General features: G+C 36.0%; 1 protein-coding gene across 9 annotated transcripts in view; it reads right to left on the minus strand.

Moving 5' to 3' along the window:
* The window catches only part of MAN1A2 (mannosidase alpha class 1A member 2), a 175889-nt gene that overhangs the window by 130608 nt on the left and 24353 nt on the right, over window positions 1–20928 (minus strand). For 7 of the 9 annotated variants that reach the window (XM_033199475.1, XM_033199482.1, XM_033199481.1 and 4 more), the window contains 2 exons: window positions 9341–9596; window positions 6101–6197 (listed from right to left, as the gene is read on the minus strand). In XM_033199475.1, coding sequence (XP_033055366.1) covers window positions 6101–6197; window positions 9341–9596 — 353 coding nt within the window. Of the gene's footprint in view, window positions 1–6100; window positions 6198–9340; window positions 9597–11989; window positions 12058–14057; window positions 14097–20928 lie in introns of those variants that run through there. The other 2 variants (XM_033199477.1, XM_033199480.1) reach the window with 2 other exon arrangements.

Raw genomic sequence — 20928 nt, forward strand, 5'->3', positions numbered from 1 at the left:
TGCTTATTGACGTGCTTATTGGCTATTCATATACCTCATTGGGTGGGGAAGTATTTATATATTCTGGATACATCCTTATGTATGTATTTCAAATATCTTCTCCAAGTCTGTAGTTTGTCTTTCCAATTTCCTGATGTCTTTGGGGAGCATAAATCTTCAGTTTTCATTAAGTCCAATTTACCCACATTTTTCTTTTATACTTGATGCTTTTTGTATTCTAAAAAATCCTTGCTAACCTCAAAGTCACAAAGATGTTCTCAAGTGTTTTCTACTAAAAGTTTTTTACTTTTAGCTTTCATATTAGTTCTGTGATCCATTTTTGTACACAATGTTGAAAGAAGAGGCAAAGTTCATTGTTTCCCCATACAAATATACAGTTGACCCAGCACCATGTGTTGGAAAGGCTATCCTTTTAATCACTGAATTACCTCAGCATCTTTGTTGAAAATCAATTAACCATGTATGTGCACTTCTATTTCTATTCTTTTCCACAGATCTCTATGCCCATCCTTATGCTAAAACCATACTGTCCTCAACTGTAGCTTTACTGTAAATTATAAAATCAGGTAGTGCAAATCCTTCAACTTTGTTTTTTAAAAAAAATTACTTGACTATTCTAAGTGCTTTGTATTTTCACAGATTTTAGAATCAACTTGCCAATTTCTACAGAAAAGTCTAGTGTCATTTTGACTGGACTGCTCTAAATTTAAACATAAATTTAGAAAGAATTAACATCCCAACAATATTGAGTACTCAAATTCACGAACATGGCATTTCTCTCCATTAAGTCCTTTTAAATTTCTCTCAAAAACAATATAAAGTTTTCAGTGTACAGGTTCTGTACATATTTCATCAAATTTATACATATATAGTTCATATTTTTTGATACTACTGCAAATGACTTTATTTTTTAAACTGCATTTATAACTGTTTGTTGCAAGTATACCAATACATATAATTGGTTTTGCATATTAAACTTGTATCCTATAACATTACTAAATTTGTTTATTCTAGTACCTTTTTTTTTTTTTTTTGGTACATTCCCTAGGATTCTCTCTACGGGCAATTATGTTGACTAAAAATGTAAAGACAGTTTTACTTCTTCATTTCCAATATTTACTCTTTTTTTTTTCTCTTTTTTCTGCCTTAGTGTACTGGCTAGGATCTCCAGTACAATGTTACATAAAAGTGAGAGAGTAGATATCTTTGCCTAGCTTGCAATCTTAGGAGAAGGCATATAGTCTTTCAATATTCAGTATGTGGGGTGTATTTTGCATTTTTTGCTTATTGTTGTTGTTTTGAAATTTTCTTTATCAAGTTAAAGAAATCCCCTTTCTAATTTAGTATGCTGACAGTTTTTATCATGGATGGTTGTTAAATGTTATTAAATGCTTTTTCTCCAACTCCTGGGATAATCCTATGATTTTTCTCTTTTATTATACTGATATCTTAAACTACACTAATTTCCAAATGTAAAACCTACCATGTATCTCTATGATAAACTCCACTTAGTCATAACATAACATACACTCAGCCTTCAGTATTCACCAGTTCCATATCCACAGGTTCAACCAACAGTAGATGGAAAATATTTGGGGAAAATAATTTTTAAAATAACAATACAGCAATTTTTAAAAACCAAAAATTTTAAGATACAGTATAACAACTATTTCTATTGTATTAGGTATTCTAAGTAATCTAGAGATAATTTTAAATATATGAGAGAATATGCTTAGGTTATATGCAAATATTGTATACTATTTTATACAAGGGACTTGGGTATCTGTGGAATTTGGTATTCTCTGGGGTCCTGAAACCAATCCTCCATGGATACCAAAGGACAACTCTATTACTCAATAAGATTTACTAAAATTTAGTTAAATACTCTTACGTCTATGTTCATAAGAGATACTGCTCTACGGTTTCCTTTTCTTATAAATATATTTGTCTGGTTTTGATACTAGGGCTTTAGTGGTGCTCCTAAGAATGCGTCATCCTTAACGGACAAACACCTGCCAAGAGTACCTCAAATTACATGAAGCAAAAGTTGACAGAACTGAAAGAAGTCCAAAATAAGAGTTGAGGACTCCAACATCCCTCTCTCAGTAACTGACAGAACGAGGCAGAAAACCAACTAAGACAGAGACAGCCTGAACAACCCCATTAACCAATGGGATCTAACTGACATCAACAGACCGTTCCACACAAGAACAGCAGAATATACACATACTATTATTTCTAAGCACAAATGGAAAATTCACCAAGACAAACCTCTGTCAGAAAGCAAACCAAAAATAATTTAAAAGAATTAAAATTATGTGAAGTACATTCTCTGATCCTAACAGAATTAAAACAAGAAATCTGTAACAGAAAGATTTTTTAAAACTCTAAATACTTAAACTTACTCAAGGAAAATTTTAAAACACTGAATTGAATGAAAATGAAAATATATCAAAACCTCAGGAATGCAGCAAAAGCAGCAGTTAGAAAGTTTACGGTAACAAATACATTAGAGAAGAGGATCTCTGGTCAATAATCTAGGTTTCTACTTCACGACACTAGAAAAACAAGAGCAAAACGAACCCAAATCATGCAAAAGAAGAAAACAATAAAGAGTAGAAATCAAAGAAATGAAAACACAAACAAAACATTACAAAGATCAATGAACCCAAAAGTTGTTTCCTTGAAAAGATCGATAAAATAAACAAACTTCTAGCAGGACAAAAGAGGAGACAAAACATAAATCACTAATACTAGAAATGAAAGGGGATTATTATTACTACAGCTGCCACAGACATTCAAATGACAAGGCAATACTCCAAACAATTCTATGCATAAAAAATCAATAACTTAGAAAAAACCAGACCAATTACTCAAAAACGACAAATTACCAAAATACACCCAAAATGAAACAGATAAGCTGAATGGTCCTTATTATTAGAGACATTAAGTTTGTAGTTTAAAAACATTCAAGAAAAAAAAAAAGTTCCAGATGCAAGTGGTTTCTTCAGCCACATATACCAAACATTTAAGAAAAAAATAAAACCAATGCTAAACAATCTCATCCCGAAAAATGAAAAGCAGAAAACACTTCCCAAATCATTTTCTGAGTCCAGCATTACTCTGATACCAAACCAAGACAAAGACAATATAAGCACAGAACAATATCTCTTATTAATATAAAGCAACAATCTTCAACAAAACATGTACAAATCAAAACACCTTAAGTCAGAAATAACAAAAGGAACTTATTTACATATAAATACACACACATATACACACACACACCTGGAAAATAAAATGCACCCTTCAAAAAGCATTGCAAAATCAAAGAATAATCTTTTTCCAAGTTAAAATAATTTCTTCTTCATGCAAAAAGACCTATCCTTAACAAGACTTCTATTTTCCAGAACATCTAAATAGAAAGAATTCATTCTGCATTTTTTTTTAAGAGAAAGAGTTTTGCTATGTTGCCAAGGTTAGGGCACAGTGGCTATTCACAGGCATCATGATCATGGCACCCTGTAGCCTTGGTCTCCTGGCCCCAGGCGATCCTCCTATCTCAACCTCCTGTGGAGCTGGGACTAACTGCCACTGCACCCAGCCATTCTAACTATTAATCACTGTTAGAATAATTAGTATCAGTGCTAACTTACATCCAGCAACATTTCCCTCTCCCCTCTCCTGGCTCCAGATCCAGGCCCTAACTAAGCAAAACAAAAAGAACATGTCCCATGCTCCTAAGTACAGCATTTGGTTCAACAGTGGGCACAAGACCTAATCAGAAACAGTAAGAAACAGTGAGTATTTCAATTATATTTCTAAGACATCCAAGTGCTCTCTTCTCTACAGTGTTCTCTTTCCTACAGATGTGGCAGTATGAAGATATGAAGCTTCAAACTGCTGCAGCCATTCTGCTAAGAAACCAGCTTGATTATATCAACAAACAGGAAAACAGAAAAGATAAAGTAAAAAAGCTCAGGTAGAATCAAATATACACCAGGAATTCATTCAGCTGATTAAGTTTCCTTTTTAGTTTAAGCCATTTTGCAATGGATTTTCTGTTATCTGCACGAAAAGAGGACTCTGATGCCAAGAACTGGACAGAAGTCAGAGGAGCCCCTATCTCAGTTACCATATAAAAGAACTGTTTAACAATTGAGGGTAACAAAAAGGGGTGTGTTTTAAGTTAATGTTTTCCCTAAAATCTAGAATATTGCAAGCAAAGGTTCCGTATCCACCTATATATTCCTATTCTGTAAACGCGTACTAAATTTGGGATGTCAAATGAGACACTGAGAACTACTTACCACCCTTCTCTTAGACTTTTATTGTTTTTTAAAAAAAGAAAAAATCAAAAAGTATATTTTAAAAAAACTCAAAATTGTACTTACTGGCAAGAATTTGAGATACACAAAAGAAACAGAGTAAGTAGGAAACAAAGTATTAAACTATAAAAAATAATCCTTTAACAAACTAACTGCATAGCTACAAACACAAGACAAAATATAATAATAATCTATTCCTACGTAGCTTATCTGGCTGGAAAAGTAACTGTAACCACTCAAAAATTAAATAAAAAATAAGCAGCACCTAATTTTGACTATTGAAAATTCTGCAGATTTTCTTTTTCTACCATTTCACTATAATTTTCTTCTCACATTAGATGTTTCCCAAGTGTCAAATTAATTTTCTTCTATCTTTAAAGTTTACTAAAGCAGCAGTATTATTTGGCAAACAGATAGGACCAGTATCTATTTGATAAATATTAATACATTAGATGTTCTGAGAAATACCATTTGAAAAAAGTAAAAAATTAACATCCAATTTTTATTTTCAATACATTTTTATACTCCAATCTTTTTAAAAGGCTCACAATTTACCATTGAGTTTAACATAAAGGAATACTTACTCGAAGGGAGGTTCTAACTTTGACTATTAAATTTAATGTCTTTATTGCACTAACGCCTCATACTGTGACATCCACAAAGCAGTAAGAACTTTCCAGTCCAAAACTTTGCTAAGAAAATATACTTTATTTCATTACATGATGGCTGATAAATTAAATATCATATTATGAAGTCTCTGGTAGTCACTGATTACCTAGAGGAAACTTTTTTCCTTTACTCCTCTACCACAACATCTTCCAAACCCAACAGAAATTATTTTTTAAGACATTTTCTTTTTTGACCAAAACAAGCAACAATGAACAAATTATAAGAAAAGTCACAGCATTAGAAAAATCCTTCCCTAGTGTCAAAAAGAAAATTGCTGTTATTTGAATTACTGTGATGGTTTATTACAGGTAATAAAGAGAATCAGACTGCATATAACTAGTTTGTGTCTTTTTAGCCCATTAAAATTTTCTTGCCTTCATCTATCATTACTTAAAAGACAATCATCAAGTCACATTGAGAAGCATTTAAAATGGTGGAAAGGAGTGAAGACTACAAAGAGTAGCTTAACAATTCTCAAGACTTACCTTAGGGTTTAGTAAAAGTTGTTAAATTAGTTGAGTAAGTTAAACTGGGAAGTTTTACAGGTGAACTGAGCTCAAGGAAAATAGGATGAACAAACTCAAGATGAACACAGCGCTTCCCCAAACCTCCATTCACAGAACACATTGTTAATTTTTCCTTAGGAACTGTGAATGTACAACATAACCCACTGAATTCAGTAACCCAATCACCCTGGATAGGTCACTTTTTAAAAAAATGTACACAGAACTACAAGAATTTCCTATCCTTCCCCTCTTCCTCTGTAACATGAATATCAGAATAGGTATTGTGTTGAAGAAAAAAATGACAAGTAGGTGCCTACCTTTCCTGACACTAAAGAAAAAAATGCCAAAAAAAAGCTTTTAAATACTCACATAAATGACTAAAGCATCCATATGTAAATAGAAAATCTACCACATACATGTGTACTCGAAAGCAACTGGAACTTAACTGTGACTGACACTTGCAAAAATCATACATGTTTCTTCAAATTAATAGTTCCATAGAAATACTCAGATTTTAGAAAGTACTTTGAAAAGTTACATCTTGTTTTAAAAGATGGAGGTAGAAAATGGAAATGTAATTAGAAAAAGTAAACTTACCAAATATGTTAGGGGAGTGTCCTTTCCTTGCAATAGGTCTGAGTTCATTATGTCCCCACCCATATGTCCTATAGTTATCCCACGCATGTTTCATCATCTGAAAAGAGAAAAATTATAATCCATCAAGTTAAATTTTTCACAAACTGTTTTTTTATTTCATATAATTTTGGGTTCTATTACTATATCCTTGCCCATTCTTCTAGATCTACATTAGTATATTATTCAATTAACATTTCTATCAGTATGAAAACATACATAACTATGTTTAATCTCATCTATATGACAGGAAAAAATGGGACAAGTCCTGTTTCTTCATGAAGTACATATCTGTTTGGCATTATTTCCTTCTGAGAAATGTTAGTCTTTTTGGGAACAGCTCCCTTTCCTCACATATGACAGAGCTGTCAATCAAGAGGCTCTGCTTCTACCATCAATTAACTCAGTCTAGCTAGAAAACCCCTTATCCTTAGACCAGAGATCAACAAACTAACTCTGCTGTTACAGCACAAAAGCAGTCCCAGATAATATGAAGGAAATGGACATGGTCGTATTCAAATTAAAATTTATTTTTATTTATTTTTGTTTTGTTTGAGATGGAGTCTCGCTCTGTCGCCCAGGATGGAATGCAGTGACCCAAGCTCAGCTCACTGCAAGCTCCACCTCCCGGGTTCACACCATTCTCCTGTCTCAGCCTCCTGGGGCTACAGGTGCCCGCCACCACGCCCAGCTTATTTTTTTGTTATTTTTAGTAGAGACGGGGTTTCACCGGGTTAGCCAGAATGGTCTCGATCTCCTGACCTCGTGAACTGCCCGCCTTGGCCTCCTAAAGTGCTGGGATTATGGGATTGAGCCACCGCGCCCGGCCTAAAATGTATTTTTAAAACAGACAGCAAGCAGAATTTGGCCCACAGGTTGTAGCTGTCAACCCCTGCCCTAGACAAAGTGAATGGATACATGTGATTCAAGTAGGAACAATCAAGTTCTTTTTACACATTGTTATAGACACCAGGAGATAGAGGGACTTTTTTATTCTGCAATATCATGATCTGTGTAATATATAAACCTGGAGCTGATAACGGTTCTCTGCCAACACGGAAAAACTAACAAAAGGAAAGAGAGACAGATGCTTAATACTCACAATAATATCTACAGGCTTGGATTCAGCCAAACTCGAAGCCCTTATTTAGAGCCATTAAACCAATAAATACTACTTGTATCACTTAGTTTGAGCAGAGTGTTTTACAACCCAAGGAGTTCTGAGCTACACAACAGCAGAGTATTTAATTATATATCAGATGAATTATATAATAGTAGACTGTGGTATACCAAAAATCTATTCATTTAACAGCATATTATTCATTAAACATTTCCCAACTTGCTTTATGCAGCCAGCATTAATCAGACACCAAAATCAAGCAAAGATATTACAAGAAAACTCAAGACCAATGTATCTCAAGAACACAGATGCAAAATTCCTTAACAAAAATTAGCGACATCTAAGAAGGATACTATACCATAACAAAGTGGAGTTTAACCCAGGAATATAAGACTAATTTAACATCCAAAAACCAATGTAATTTACCATGTTAACAGAATAAAGGAAAAAAAAAATCATACAGTCATCTAGAGACAAATGAAGACAATGCATCTAACAAAATTCAACACTCATTCATGATAAAACTCTCAGTAAACTACAACTACAAGGAGACATCCTCAACCTAATAAACAGCATCTTTTAAAAACCTACAGTTGACACAACATAGTTAATGGCAAAAGACTAGATGCTTAACCCCTAAAGCTGGGAATAAACCTAGTATGTCCATTCTCACCACTTATTTTCAACAATGTATTGTTGTTGAAAATAAGTGCACTTATTTTCCTAGCCACTGCATTACGACAAGAAAAAAAAAAAATAAAAGGTATAAAAATCAAGAAGGAAAAAGGAAAAGTACCTCTTCAAAGAAGACATGACTATGTATAAGAAAAATCACAAGCAATCTACAAAAAAGCTCTAAGAATTAATAAATAATTTCAGTAAAATAACAGGATAAAAGTTCAGCAAACTAAAACATATTTCTATATGCTGAGTTGTATGAGTACTTCTGGTGAATCACTGAACCTGAGGATCATCTGGGGGTCCCCGAACACACATGGTTATCCACCTGAATTATTACGTATTTGAAAAAAGTATTTCAGTACATTGTAATGACATCTGAAAAAAAGCAAGTCAGGCATCTGAAAAAACAAAATCTATCACTGTCAGCACTGTCTGAAGGAAGTGCCTTAAGTAGTCTACATATAAAACAGACTCTAGACATGAGGTAAAATCAGAGCACAGCTCTATTTCTACTCCATCAAGGTCAAGGTTTTATAATAATTCATAAGGCTAAGCTTAAAACATCTGCTGTACCTTCCATATCCATTACTAGAATATATCCAAATAGATATTTGATTACTTGAACTAAATTTATCTTACTTTATAATAATTAAACCTTCTCAAATATTGTTGGTACAATTACACTCTGATAAAATATTTTTCTTCATAGGCAGTATAATCACAAACTCCAATCAGAATTTTTAGGAGTTCTAATGAACAAAGTTTAACTCAAATATTCACTAGATGCTTCCCATCTGGTATTTTCTTTACTTTTAAGTAATTACAGAATAACAAATTGAAAGGCTTCTGAGGCTAAATAAATTTAAAGAATTTTGAAATCAATTCTTTCCCATTTTTCAATCCATGGAGACTTTTTGGAAGGAATGTGTTTTTAATCTACAGTATAGTTGAGAGGTATCATGACATGTTCCTTAAAAAACTGGAGATACAATGCTAGCTCTTTAGAAGCATGTTTATGAGGGGGTCTACATAGTATCTAGCAGAGTCCCTTTGTAACTGAACATTGAAGAAACTGCTTAGACAATGGTAAGTTATATACAGATATATTATTAATAAAATGCTGAATTTCAAAAGATCTCTGAACAAGAATGAGTGGCACTAACCATCTAAACATCATATCAAAAATATTTTAAGTGCCCAATAATTACATTATAATCAACATTAAAAAAAAAAAAAAAAAAAACAAGAAAGAGTTCTAGTCCTTATTACCAACCTGGAAACTATACTACAACTATGACCCAAGAACAAAAAGATCAAAAACAGGGTACCATAGATTATACACATTTGTTTATATCCAAATACAAATCCACAAACACTCCATATCACAAAACTCAGCTTATTACCTCTTTAATTTTTTCCCTTTTCTCTCTTATGTCACTATCTTCTGGGTCTCCACCACTTATTCCTACAAGGTTGGGAATAGGGACTGGTGGCAGTGGCTTGTTCTCTTTTATCTTCATTTCTTGGACTACCTTATTTTTCTCTGTCTGAATTTCTGCTCGAATTTCCTCTCTTGACTTTCTTAATTTTTCTTTTGCTTCTTCCAAGGCCTTCTCATGATCAGCTCGAATTTTATTTCTCAGACGTTCTTCTTCTTCCCTGTGAGAAAAGGAGGAAATAAAACATAAGAGTGAGCCTACTTAAGAATGTCAACCTTTAAATATAAAACATAAAGGTTTCTCCATTAAACCCAGGAACTTGTTTTCTACTTTTGCTATTAAATGGAAAGAATTATCAGTGAGAGAGATTCAGATGTGGTATGAGAAAGAAAAGGAACCCTGAATGCCTAAGATCAAACTCTCTTTATAATCTCTTTATACAATTTCCATACTAAGAACAGAGATAACAGTAACTTATCCATAGACACTTGCAAAAAATAGACACCAGTGAAAACTAAATGGAGGAGAGAAAATAAAAATAGAATAAGTATGAGAGAAGAGACAAAAATATAAACATAAGGCCAAAGAAAAAGAGGAAAAGATAAGAGAACAGGAAGTTTTTCATTTATATAGTACAGCATATGCTTCTAAAACCTTTAAACTTTCAAAAGTGCATAGATATTATAATGTCACATTCCCAACAGATGTTGGCATGACTACTTAAAACTCTCTTGAACCCTTGTTAAAACCAGATTCCAATTTAGTAGGTCTATATGAAACCCATGAATCTATATAATGAAGAGCTCCTCAGATGATTCTGGTGTACACACAGATTTGAAAACCACTACTGCAATGGACACCTACACGGCTTCCTACCCAGCCCCACTTTTGTGAAAGAGAGTTCAATATTCCCTCTATATCTACCCCAATCCACAGGAATGAATACAAGAGTGGTACTTACTGTAAACCATTCTTTTCCAAATCAACCAACCAACGATAACTACTCTAAGGGTAAACACCTAACCTAACAGTCAATAGGGTAATCTCTCCAGAAATTTAATTCAAACTCTGCAGATGGCTGAACTTACAACATTGCTAGTAAGAATGTAAAATGGTGTAAAATTTTCCACTTTGGAAAAGTTTGTGGTTTTTTTTAAAAACTAAAGATGTAACTAACATAGAATCCCGCAAATGCACTTCTTGGCATTTATCTCAAAGAAATAAAGACTTGTGATCATTAAAAAAAAAAAAAAAAAGAAAAGCTTTATACAAGCTGGTCACAAAAAGACAAATACTGTATGATTCTACTTGTAGAAGGTATTTAAAGAAGGCAAAACCCTAGAGACAAAAAGTAGAATGGTGGTAGCCAGGGACTAGAGATGTGACAATGAGAAGTTATTGTTTAATGGGTACAGTTTCAGGTTTGCAAGATGAAAAGAGTTCTGGAAATGGATGATGGTGATGGTTGTATAGTAATGCTACTGAATTGTATACGTTAAAATGGTTAAGATGGTAAATTTTATGTTAATTGTATTTTGTCATAATGAAAAAAATGGAGGACAAAGGACTATACACAAATGTTTATAGTGGCTTAATCCGTAACAGGCAAAAACTGAAAACAATCCAGATATCCTCCAACAAGTAAACGGTTAAACAAAACTGTGGTATGTCCACACTATGGACTACTACTCAGCAATGAAAAGGAGTGAATTGTTTATACACACTCATTGAATGGATCTCAAAGGCATTCTTATCTGAGTGAAATAAGCCAATTTCAAAAGGTTGTATACTATATAATTCCATTTATATGACATTCTCAAAAAAGAGGGATGGTGAATAGATTAGTGATAGCCAGGAGTTATGAATGAGGGATGGGCTAACTATAAAGAAATAACACAAGGGAGTTTTTTTTTTAATGATAGAATTGTTACATATATAATTATGATGGTAGCTACATGAATAGCACATGTGTTAAATCATAAACCTGCATGCCAAAAGAAAAATTCACAATCTAATATTATCTAGTATTAACAATAAAATGTTAAACACTAGAGAAAAAAATGGGTTATTAGCACTGAGAAGGTGCTGATAAAAGAAACGAGAGAGAAAAAGGAGAGGGAGGTGAAGCAGGCTAAACAGTCAGCAACAGAAAAGGTCAATCATCAGTGAGGAAGAATCCATGGGGCCTACAGACAGACTGGATGGATGTAGGAGGAATAGGGCAGGGAACTAATGCTGGCCCCTGAATGAATCCATGAGAAAATGACATGAGGGCTGATCTGTTCAGGCAACTCAGGCAGACAAGGGCATCATCATGCTGAATGAAGTCTTAAATAAGATATCCAAGGCAGAAACACCCAAGGGCCTTCCAATCCCAGCCCCACATTTTGCCAACAGAAAAACACTGTGCTACTATCCCTAGAGAACAGATCATAATCCGTCTATGTTAATCAAGTCTTTCCCAGCTGCCCTTGCGGCTAAGGGTAGCCATAAAACTCTATTTCAACCAAAGAGAAAAAATGGAACTATCAGGAATTTTCCTTTAGGTATTAACAAATGGACAGAGCCAGTTGAGAAAAGGGCCTTTAGGTGCTAAGTCTAAACCTACCCAACCTCCTATTCCTGTCTTCAAATGTATTTGTGAAGCCTAAAGCTAAGAGAGCCATCTTGCAATCAAGAGACAATAAGCCTGAGGTCAAATGGCCAACATGGTTCAGGACAGAAGAGAAAGAGGGAAAGTGCCTGCTATCATGAGTTACCACCACGGCCCTCAATTGTCCCCAGATTTCAGATTCTACGGAGTAACTATCAGTGGGTACTCTGACATTCCCTGCTGAGAATTTCCCAACTCACCCACTCACGGTGCAAGCATGCACATAGATTCAGAAAAACAGAGGACCTGGAAAAGAGCCCCAAGGAAGAGCAACATCAAATGGGGAAGACTGGCTCTTTCAAGGGTAATTTTCTGTCCCGATGACAAATGGGGAGATTTCCCCAGGAAAACAAGCTTTCCATTTCTATCTCCGAGTACCATGTTATTCCCAAGTTATTGCTACATGGCATATGGAAGCCCCCAACCATGTTTGCAATAGCTCATATGTTATCACTCGGAAAGCATCTTCACCTACCAGTGAACTTCCACGAACAGGTATTACACACCACTTTCTAGAGCCCACCCTGTGTGGGGCAAGACATACATGCCACAAAATATCCCATATCCCCTTGCAGAGTTTCACCACGCACATGGGCATTTTAAAAGCCCTGAGAAGTTCTGCAATAGAGTTGCCTAACATAACACTTCTTGAACTTACTTAATCATAGTCCTTCTTTTCTGCATACTCTTTTTAGCGTGTGATGGAACCACAATAAGGAGGCTACCATCATGCCTCACCTAAACTATTGTAATACGCTTCCAATAGTCTTCACACATTCACTCTCCAATCACAGCCCCACCCACGCACAAGCTATTCACCATCCATACTATAGACCCAATGTGTTTTCTGAAATTATTCAGACTATGACTCTCTCTCATTAAAACACTTCATGGCTTCCCTTATCCTAAGGAATTCTATTATATTATGGCCTATTAAGGAATTCTGTATAATGTACCTTCTATCTATCTCTTTTTTTTTTTTTTTTTTTTTTTTGAGACGGAGTCTGGCTCTGTCACCCAGGCTGGAGTGCGGTGGCCGGATCTCAGCTCACTGCAAGCTCCGCCTCCCGAGTTTACGCCATTCTCCTGCCTCCGCCTCCCAAGTAGCTGGGACTACAGGCGCCCGCCTCGTCGCCCGGCTAGTTTTTTGTATTCTTTAGTAGAGACGGGGCTTCACCGTATTAGCCAGGGTGGTCTCGATTTCCTGACCTTGTGATCCGCCCGTCTCGGCCTCCCAAAGTGCTGGGATTACAGGCTTGAGCCACCGCGCCCGGCCGTATCTATCTCTTAAGCTTCATCTAATACACACTCATCTACCTCTCTGTTCTACAGCCACACACCTTCTTTCGTTGTTTTTTTTTTTTGGAACTGGAGTCTCCCTCTGTCACCCAGGTTAGAGTGCAGTGGCACGATCTCGGCTCACTGCAACCCCTGCCTCCCAGGTTCAACAGATTCTCCTGCTTTAGCCTCCCAAGAAGCTGGGGCTACAGGCACATGCCGCCACGCCCAGCTAATTTTTTATATTTTAGGAGAGACGGGGTTTCACCATGTTGCCCAGGCTGGTCGTGAACTCCTGAGCTCAGGCAATCTGCCCACCTCAGGCTCCCAAAGTGCTGGGATTACAGGCATGAGCCACCGCGCCCAGCCACCTCTTTTCAGTTCTTTTACGCACCATTTTCTTTCCCATCAATAGCCCCATATGCATAAGGTTTCCTCGCTTACAACACTCTTACAATTCCTTCTTTACCTTCAAGTCACTGATCAATCATAACTTCTTCAGGTATCTCCTATATTAGACAAATCTCCCTAATACACATTCTGATGGCACCATGTATCTTTCCTTCATAGTACTTAACCACATGTGATTCTTTGAGTAACGCCTGTCTCTCCTGATGACTATTAACTCCATTAAGTTCAGAGACCCCATCTGATTTTTGTTCCAATGTATCCCTCAATGCCTATCTAGCACAATACCTGGCATATAATAGGTATTTAAAAATACTAAAATGCAAATACAGATTCTAAGACCCCATCTGAAATGAATATGATATAGAAAGTCTACAAACCATCATGAGGCTACAGTCAAAAGAGTTGTGGCCGGGCGCGGTGGCTCAAGCCTGTAATCCCAGCACTTTGGGAGGCCGAGACGGGCGGATCACGAGGTCAGGAGATCGAGACCATCCCGGCTAACATGATGAAACCCCGTCTCTACTAAAAAATACAAAAAAAAACTAGCCGGGCGACATGGCGGGCGCCTGTAGTCCCAGCTGCTTGGGAGGCTGAGGCAGGAGAATGGCGTAAACCCAGGAGGCGGAGCTTGCAGTGAGCTGAGACCCGGCCACTGCACTCCAGCCTGGGAGGCAGAGCGAGACTCCGTCTCAAAAAAAAAAAAAAAAAAAAAAAAAAAAAGAGTTGTAAGGCCGAGTGTGGCGGCTCACACCTGTAATCCCAGTAATTTGGGAGGCCAAGGTGGGTGGATCACCTGAGGTCAGGAGTTCGAGACCAGCCTGGCCAACATGGTGAAACCCCGTCTCTAATAAAAATACAAAAATTAGCTGGGCATGCTGGTAGGCGCCTGTAATCCCAGCTACTCAGGAGACTGGGCCAGAAGAATTGCTTGAACCTGGGAGGCAGAGGTGTCACTAAGCTGAGATCGCGCCATGGCACTCCAGCCTGAGCCAACAAAAGTGAAACTCCGTCTCAAAAAAAAAAAAAAAAAGTTGTAAACAGCAGCTCTGACTACAGGGCAGGCAATGCAAATGAATATTAAATATCAAAATCCATATTAAAATTAATGACATGGGCTATGGTGAGACCCCTTAATAACACTGCCATGTAACAGTTTTCCATTTTCACTTACTATTGCTGTTAACTTTGTGTTAGCATTAGTTGTTCCTCCACAGGTGAAAAGTACATTTGATAGTAACATGTATATGTAAATAATTTACAAATGACGTAATTTTTATAATTATTTTTAAAAGTAAAAAATTGAGCCCTGTAAATGTTTGCTCTAAAGGAAAGCTCCAGTCATCTTATCCCACTTGTTATTGTTAAGGCAGTTAAACTTCGCTCATCAGAACCTATACTGTTGCAATATTGTGAAGAGCCTTATTCAAACACATTTTGAAAATCTAAATAATCTACAGATTTATTTTTATTTGTCCCTCAAAAAGCACCATTTGCTTAAGAGTTTAGTGAGTAAAGTATTTCAGAAGAACCAATATCAACTAGAGGGCAAGAAAAGACTAACCAGACTGGTCCTAAGAGAAACTCCAGAGTTCCAGGAAATTCAATCAGACCTCCTATTAACCGGGTTCCAAGAGGAATCATTTTGCAGTTAGAAAAAAAAGTATACTTAACCCAAAAGTCAAGAGACAAAGATTTTAGTTCCAGCTCTGCCCATGCCTCACCCTACAACCTGGAACAATCACTAAAAAAACAAAAAACAAAAAAAAACAAAAACCTCTGTGATTAGTACCTTCCTTCATCAACAGAGAGGAAAACATACACTATTATGACTATACCACTTTAAAAGCACTATAACCCCTTTTTGCTAAGTACTTCCTTCTACTTACCTTGGAATCAAGTAAAAAGTAATGTTACATACACATGTAAGTCATTAATAATTTCAACCCTTCTCACCTCTCTGTTCCAAATTACAAGTGAATGCAGCAATCTTTACAACTGCCAAAGCAAATAATGTACTTTATTTCCTTTTTTCCTTGAGTTTTCACAATAATTATTTAGTAGCACTATGAACTTTCTTGCTAGTTTTCTTCTCTATATGACTCAAAATTTTATTTTCAATTTGGATCTCCATGCAAATGGTTCCTCAAATTTTGCTTTGGCAGCCAAATTTCTAGATTTTTAAATTACTCCAGCTGGGGGTTTTATTTTCACTTGGATGATCTTTCTCTTATATATATATATTTTTTTAAGATTTTTTTTAACTTTGGTATTTTCAACAGATAATTATGTTAGACTTTCATTTGTAAAGATCATTCCTTTTCATCAGTGTCTTGTATCTTCCTGTGGAGCAAAGAATTTGGCTTTGCCCAAACAGAAGTCTCACCATTGACTTCAGCTTCTGAGAGGGAATGTGTCATAGTTGATAGAAGTGTGCTTGTTTACGATGGGTGCTGGCCATACCAGATCTTCAGGTAGGGTTGGCCACAACTAACAGTTTTAAAGCAGAAGCTGGCCATGTCATAAATACCAACAATACGGCTTAGGATAAGGCTCTGGGTTACACATTATCAGTCCATTGGGAGACTGAGTTCAACCATACAGGCCATTGAGTAACCAATCAATGATGCCTACATAAAGAAGCCCCATAAAAACTCTATACACTGAAGCTTGAATGAGATTACCAGGTGGGCAATCATGCACACTGTCACACACTGGTGTTGGAAGAACATGTCCTGACTCCATGGGAAGAGGATACTGGCAGATCAACATGTGGAACTTTCCTGGGCTTCACCCTAAGTGTTTCTTCCCTTGGCTGATTTTAATCTGGATTCCTGTAATCTGTAATCCCTTTGTGAGTCCTAGCAAATTATCAAGCCAGAGGGTGGTCTGGGGAGCCCTCTGAATTTGTAAGTGGTGCCAGAAGTGACAGTGGTCATGTGAAGAACTGTGCCCTCGGACTTTGCAGTCTGGCTGAGTACCTTCCAAGGTTACCAATAAAATCTAGTTTTATATCTGCAAGTTCTCAGGAGATTTGAAATTATTCTTTTCAATTGTGTCTCAATGTGTAATATTTAATTAGCTTTTGGATATCCCGTAAGTAATACAAGGTTTTTTTTGTTTTTGTTATCTTGTTTTGTTTTTTGTATTTTGTATTTTTGCCTTGAAGAGCAAGGGCAAATGACAACAAAACTAGTAATTGTGGCTTAGATGTACAACACAATAGTTTCATCAATTACATATATTATCTTATTTAATTCTCATATCAATGTATGAGGCACTCTCTATCAAACACCACTATTCTCCACCTTATTATGAAAATATTAAGGCATACAGAGAAAAATAATTTGTTCAGGGTCAAGTAAAGAGTCTAGATATAAACAAATGCATTCTGGCTTCTGAAACACTATGCAAATACTGAGACAGATAAATTTTATTTAAGAGTTTTCTCACACTTACTGTGCAGATACTGAAAACTGTCTCCCCAAATCTCTTCTTTCTTCTTCCTTAGTCCTAGAGCCCTCAAGTTTTGGCTAGGCCCATGATCCTGCTAAATAAAAACTTTATCTCTCAGCCTCTCTTACTGAAACGGTCCTGCAGAATTCATATGTGTGAACAGAAATTAACTTCTATCTTGCTTAAGCCACTGAGGCTCTTGAATCATGTTTGGAAGCATTCTGGATGATTCTAATTTACATAGGGATACATAAAATTACACTGGAGTTTTGGTTGGCAGAAATTTTCCTTTATATTCATTCTTTCCCTCTCTACTGGAGCTTTAACCTTCACTTACAAATATGAAGTCTCACCTATCCTTTAAAAATAAATAAAACTCCCCTCAAAACTGCCTCCACTTCACCCTTCATTGGTGTTCCCCTTCCTTCACTTTACTTTTTCAAACAGTACTACACTTGCTGTTTCCACTTCCTACACTTTACATGACTCTTCTATCCACCACCATTAAAAATTGATCCTTCCTCTGAACTCCCTCTTCCTCAAACCTGCTTTACCAACAGGCCTCTGATCACTGGCTTTATCATCTTCAATGTACCCTCAAAAGTACAGGGTTCCATCCTTTTAGTCATTTCTGCTCTTACACTCATTCGGTAGAAACAGAGGAAGAAAGTGAACAGAGAAAAAAAGAACTTCTTCAACCTAATAAAAGGTATTTCCAAAAACTACAGCAAATCACATTCTTGATAATCAAACTACAGAAGTAATTCTATCTCAAAGTGAGGGAAACAAGTAAGGATGCTCACTATCACGGTTTCTATGTGATTGTACTAGAAGTCCTAGCCAGCAACACAAAAAAAGAAAATGAAGGCCCATACAAAATTAGCTGGGCGTGGTGACAGGTGCCTGTAGTCCCAGCTACTCAAGAGGCTAAGGCAGGAGAATGGTGTGCACCCGGGAGGCAGAGGGCGCAGTGAGCCGAGACCGCGCCACTGCACTCCAGCCTGGGCAACAGGGCAAGACTCCGTCTCAAAAAAAAAAAAAAGAAAACCACTGTCTTTTGTCACAGGCAATATGAGCTCTACATAGAAAACTCAAAAGAATCAACAAATAAATAAGAGAGCAGCAAGGGAAGGAAACTGTGAGAAGACAACAGGTACTCAGTAAACGTAACTTCCTTCCCTCCCTATCTATCGGGTCCCATCTCCAGACTCCACACATTCAAACTTCCATTGATACATTATTTCTTCTATGATAACACCACTGTTTACATCCGCTTTCATTCACATCCATTACTACTTTGCTAAGATTTCTAGACCATCTTCTTCTGATTTAGGACTAAGAATATGACAGCCCTTTAAAGACTTTGGCAGATAACTATTGTTAACAATCATAAGCGAATTTTACATTGACTCTTATCGCCACATTCCAAGAATAACTCCCCATTGCTCCATTTAATGACTAAAAAATATATATATATGCTGAATGAATCAACAATGTAATGCTACCTTTTAAAAGATAAGTAACAATGGCCAATAATAAAAGCTCTTTTATGACAAAGTTAGATATTAAATAGCTTTCTCAAACATCCTATATTTTAATAATATTCTAAAGAAATTTGAGATAATCCAGGAAGACACACACACACAAAAAGAATAGTTGAAGCAGTTATGTAAATAGTTACTTGTGCACAATATAGGCCAAGAATGATTTTGGGAAATGACTATAGGATAGTCAGCAACTGGTACAGAAAATAATGAAACAACAGCATTCTACACTGCTTTAGTGGCAAGTGCCTGAAGGAATTTAAGACCTTCCGAAAAGAAATGCCATGCTTTCGAGGTAATAAAAAGAAGATCTCCTTAAACTTGAAAATAAGCAAGAGGTTAATTAAAATGGTGTTATTATAAGGGAGATGTTTATAAATCTGGTCTAAGATGATTTTCAACAGCAAATAAACATACTCTACTTGCACAGAATAATACTGTCATACAAATGATCAAAAGTTTCTGAAGGTTATCATCTTAAGAATCATATACTTTTCAGTGTCTTGACTGTAGTTAAAAGCCAAACAGGACAAACTGTATCACATTTGGGATCACTACTCCTTAACAGTAATCCCATTCCTAAAACAACATGTTAATGAAGAAACCCAACTGTTTCTCAATATGAGTAATTGGTTGGCCACATGAAAGAGACTAAAAGAGATTTAAGGCTAAGCACTGAGAAATCCACAGAACCTTAAGCTTTTATACCAATCCAATTACTTTGGTCATGTGGCCCCTACAAAATACTAAGTGCTTTAGCACTCCCATTTTAATAATGCAGTCATGGACCATCAACACAAACTTATTGTCTCTATCTTTAGTTAGGTATAGGTCACCTATTTGGCTATTAAAAGATTTTGTTTCTGTAGAACGCAGTTATAGATTACTCTAACTAGGGTTTTCAAAGGATTGCAGTTTGCGTTTATGTTAACTTCCGATTAAATCAAAGGTTATCTGTCATTCAAGTAATTTCAACTTAACTCAATAATAAAATTTACCAAATGTGAAAGGCAAGGGATACAAAGAAAAATAAGACACATGATTTGCCCACAAGAGTTCACAATCTAATGAATACATAAACAAAGTAAGTACAAAATGTGTGAAAGAGAAAGTAAATACCACGGACAGCTATAGAAAAGGTAAGATATACATAGAAAAGAATAGTCACTTGTTAACCATACAAGTATATGACTTGAAAGCAGATTTACATAGGGAGATAGTGAAAGAAATACATGATCTTCAAATAAAAACTAAAAGAGTAAGAGTTTGCCACGCAGATCAAGTAATAAGGGCATTCTAGATGAAGAAAGCAGAGTATACAAAGACACAGAAGTAGTAACACAATATACTAGTTAGCAATTAACTTGGTATGGCCACTAATGTATAGTGTGCAGTGTAGAGGAGAGTGCAGTAAAGTAGGATAGACAGCATAGCAAGGAAGCTAGAGAAGACAAAAGCTCAATCATTAATTGAGCCAACAATGCAGCCTGGGGAAAAATGCAAGGCACTAAAGAACTTCAACTTGAAAATGGCATGACTGTACTTAAATCTTGGAAAGAATGCCTCCTCAGGATTGACTTGGGGCAAGGTGGGAGTACAAAGGGAGAGGATATAAGGCTGGAAGTAGGAAAAGGAGTCAGGAGGTCACAGCAGTCCTCCCAGGCAAAAAATGACAAGAGCCTACTAAAATGCATTTAAAGTAGATATGGAAAAGAAGGACCAATGTAAGAGAGCTTAGAAAGCTAGAAATTTAGGCAAGTGATTCAACATGAGAAGGAAAAGGAGTTAACTAACAATAATAGATTTTTCACAATATTGACTGGATAGAAAGGGGTGAACCAAAAATAAAGAAAAGAAAGGGTGATTTAGGATAAAGGGAAAGAGTGAGAAAGAGATCAATTTGTATGATTTTAGACCTGTTAAGTTTAAAAAGTTAACAAAGCTCAGAGGTTCAGATGTCAAAGCCTGAAAACACAGATTTGGAAATCATCGGCCTATATATAGGAGGCATAGCTCCCACCTAACTGTACACTTAACATGGGTAAATTTTACAGTATGTAAAGTAACTCAACAAAGTTTAAGGGAGAACAACTATATTAAATCAGACAGTAGCTTTTAGAGCAGGTATAAAAAGGGTCACTTTACATTAATGAGATCAATATGTCAAGAGACTATAACAATGATAAACATTACACACCTAATAACAAAATTTC

The sequence above is a fragment of the Trachypithecus francoisi genome, unplaced genomic scaffold (genome assembly GCF_009764315.1).
Source record: "Trachypithecus francoisi isolate TF-2019V2 unplaced genomic scaffold, Tfra_2.0 Lachesis_group5, whole genome shotgun sequence".
NCBI lineage: Eukaryota > Metazoa > Chordata > Mammalia > Primates > Cercopithecidae > Trachypithecus > Trachypithecus francoisi.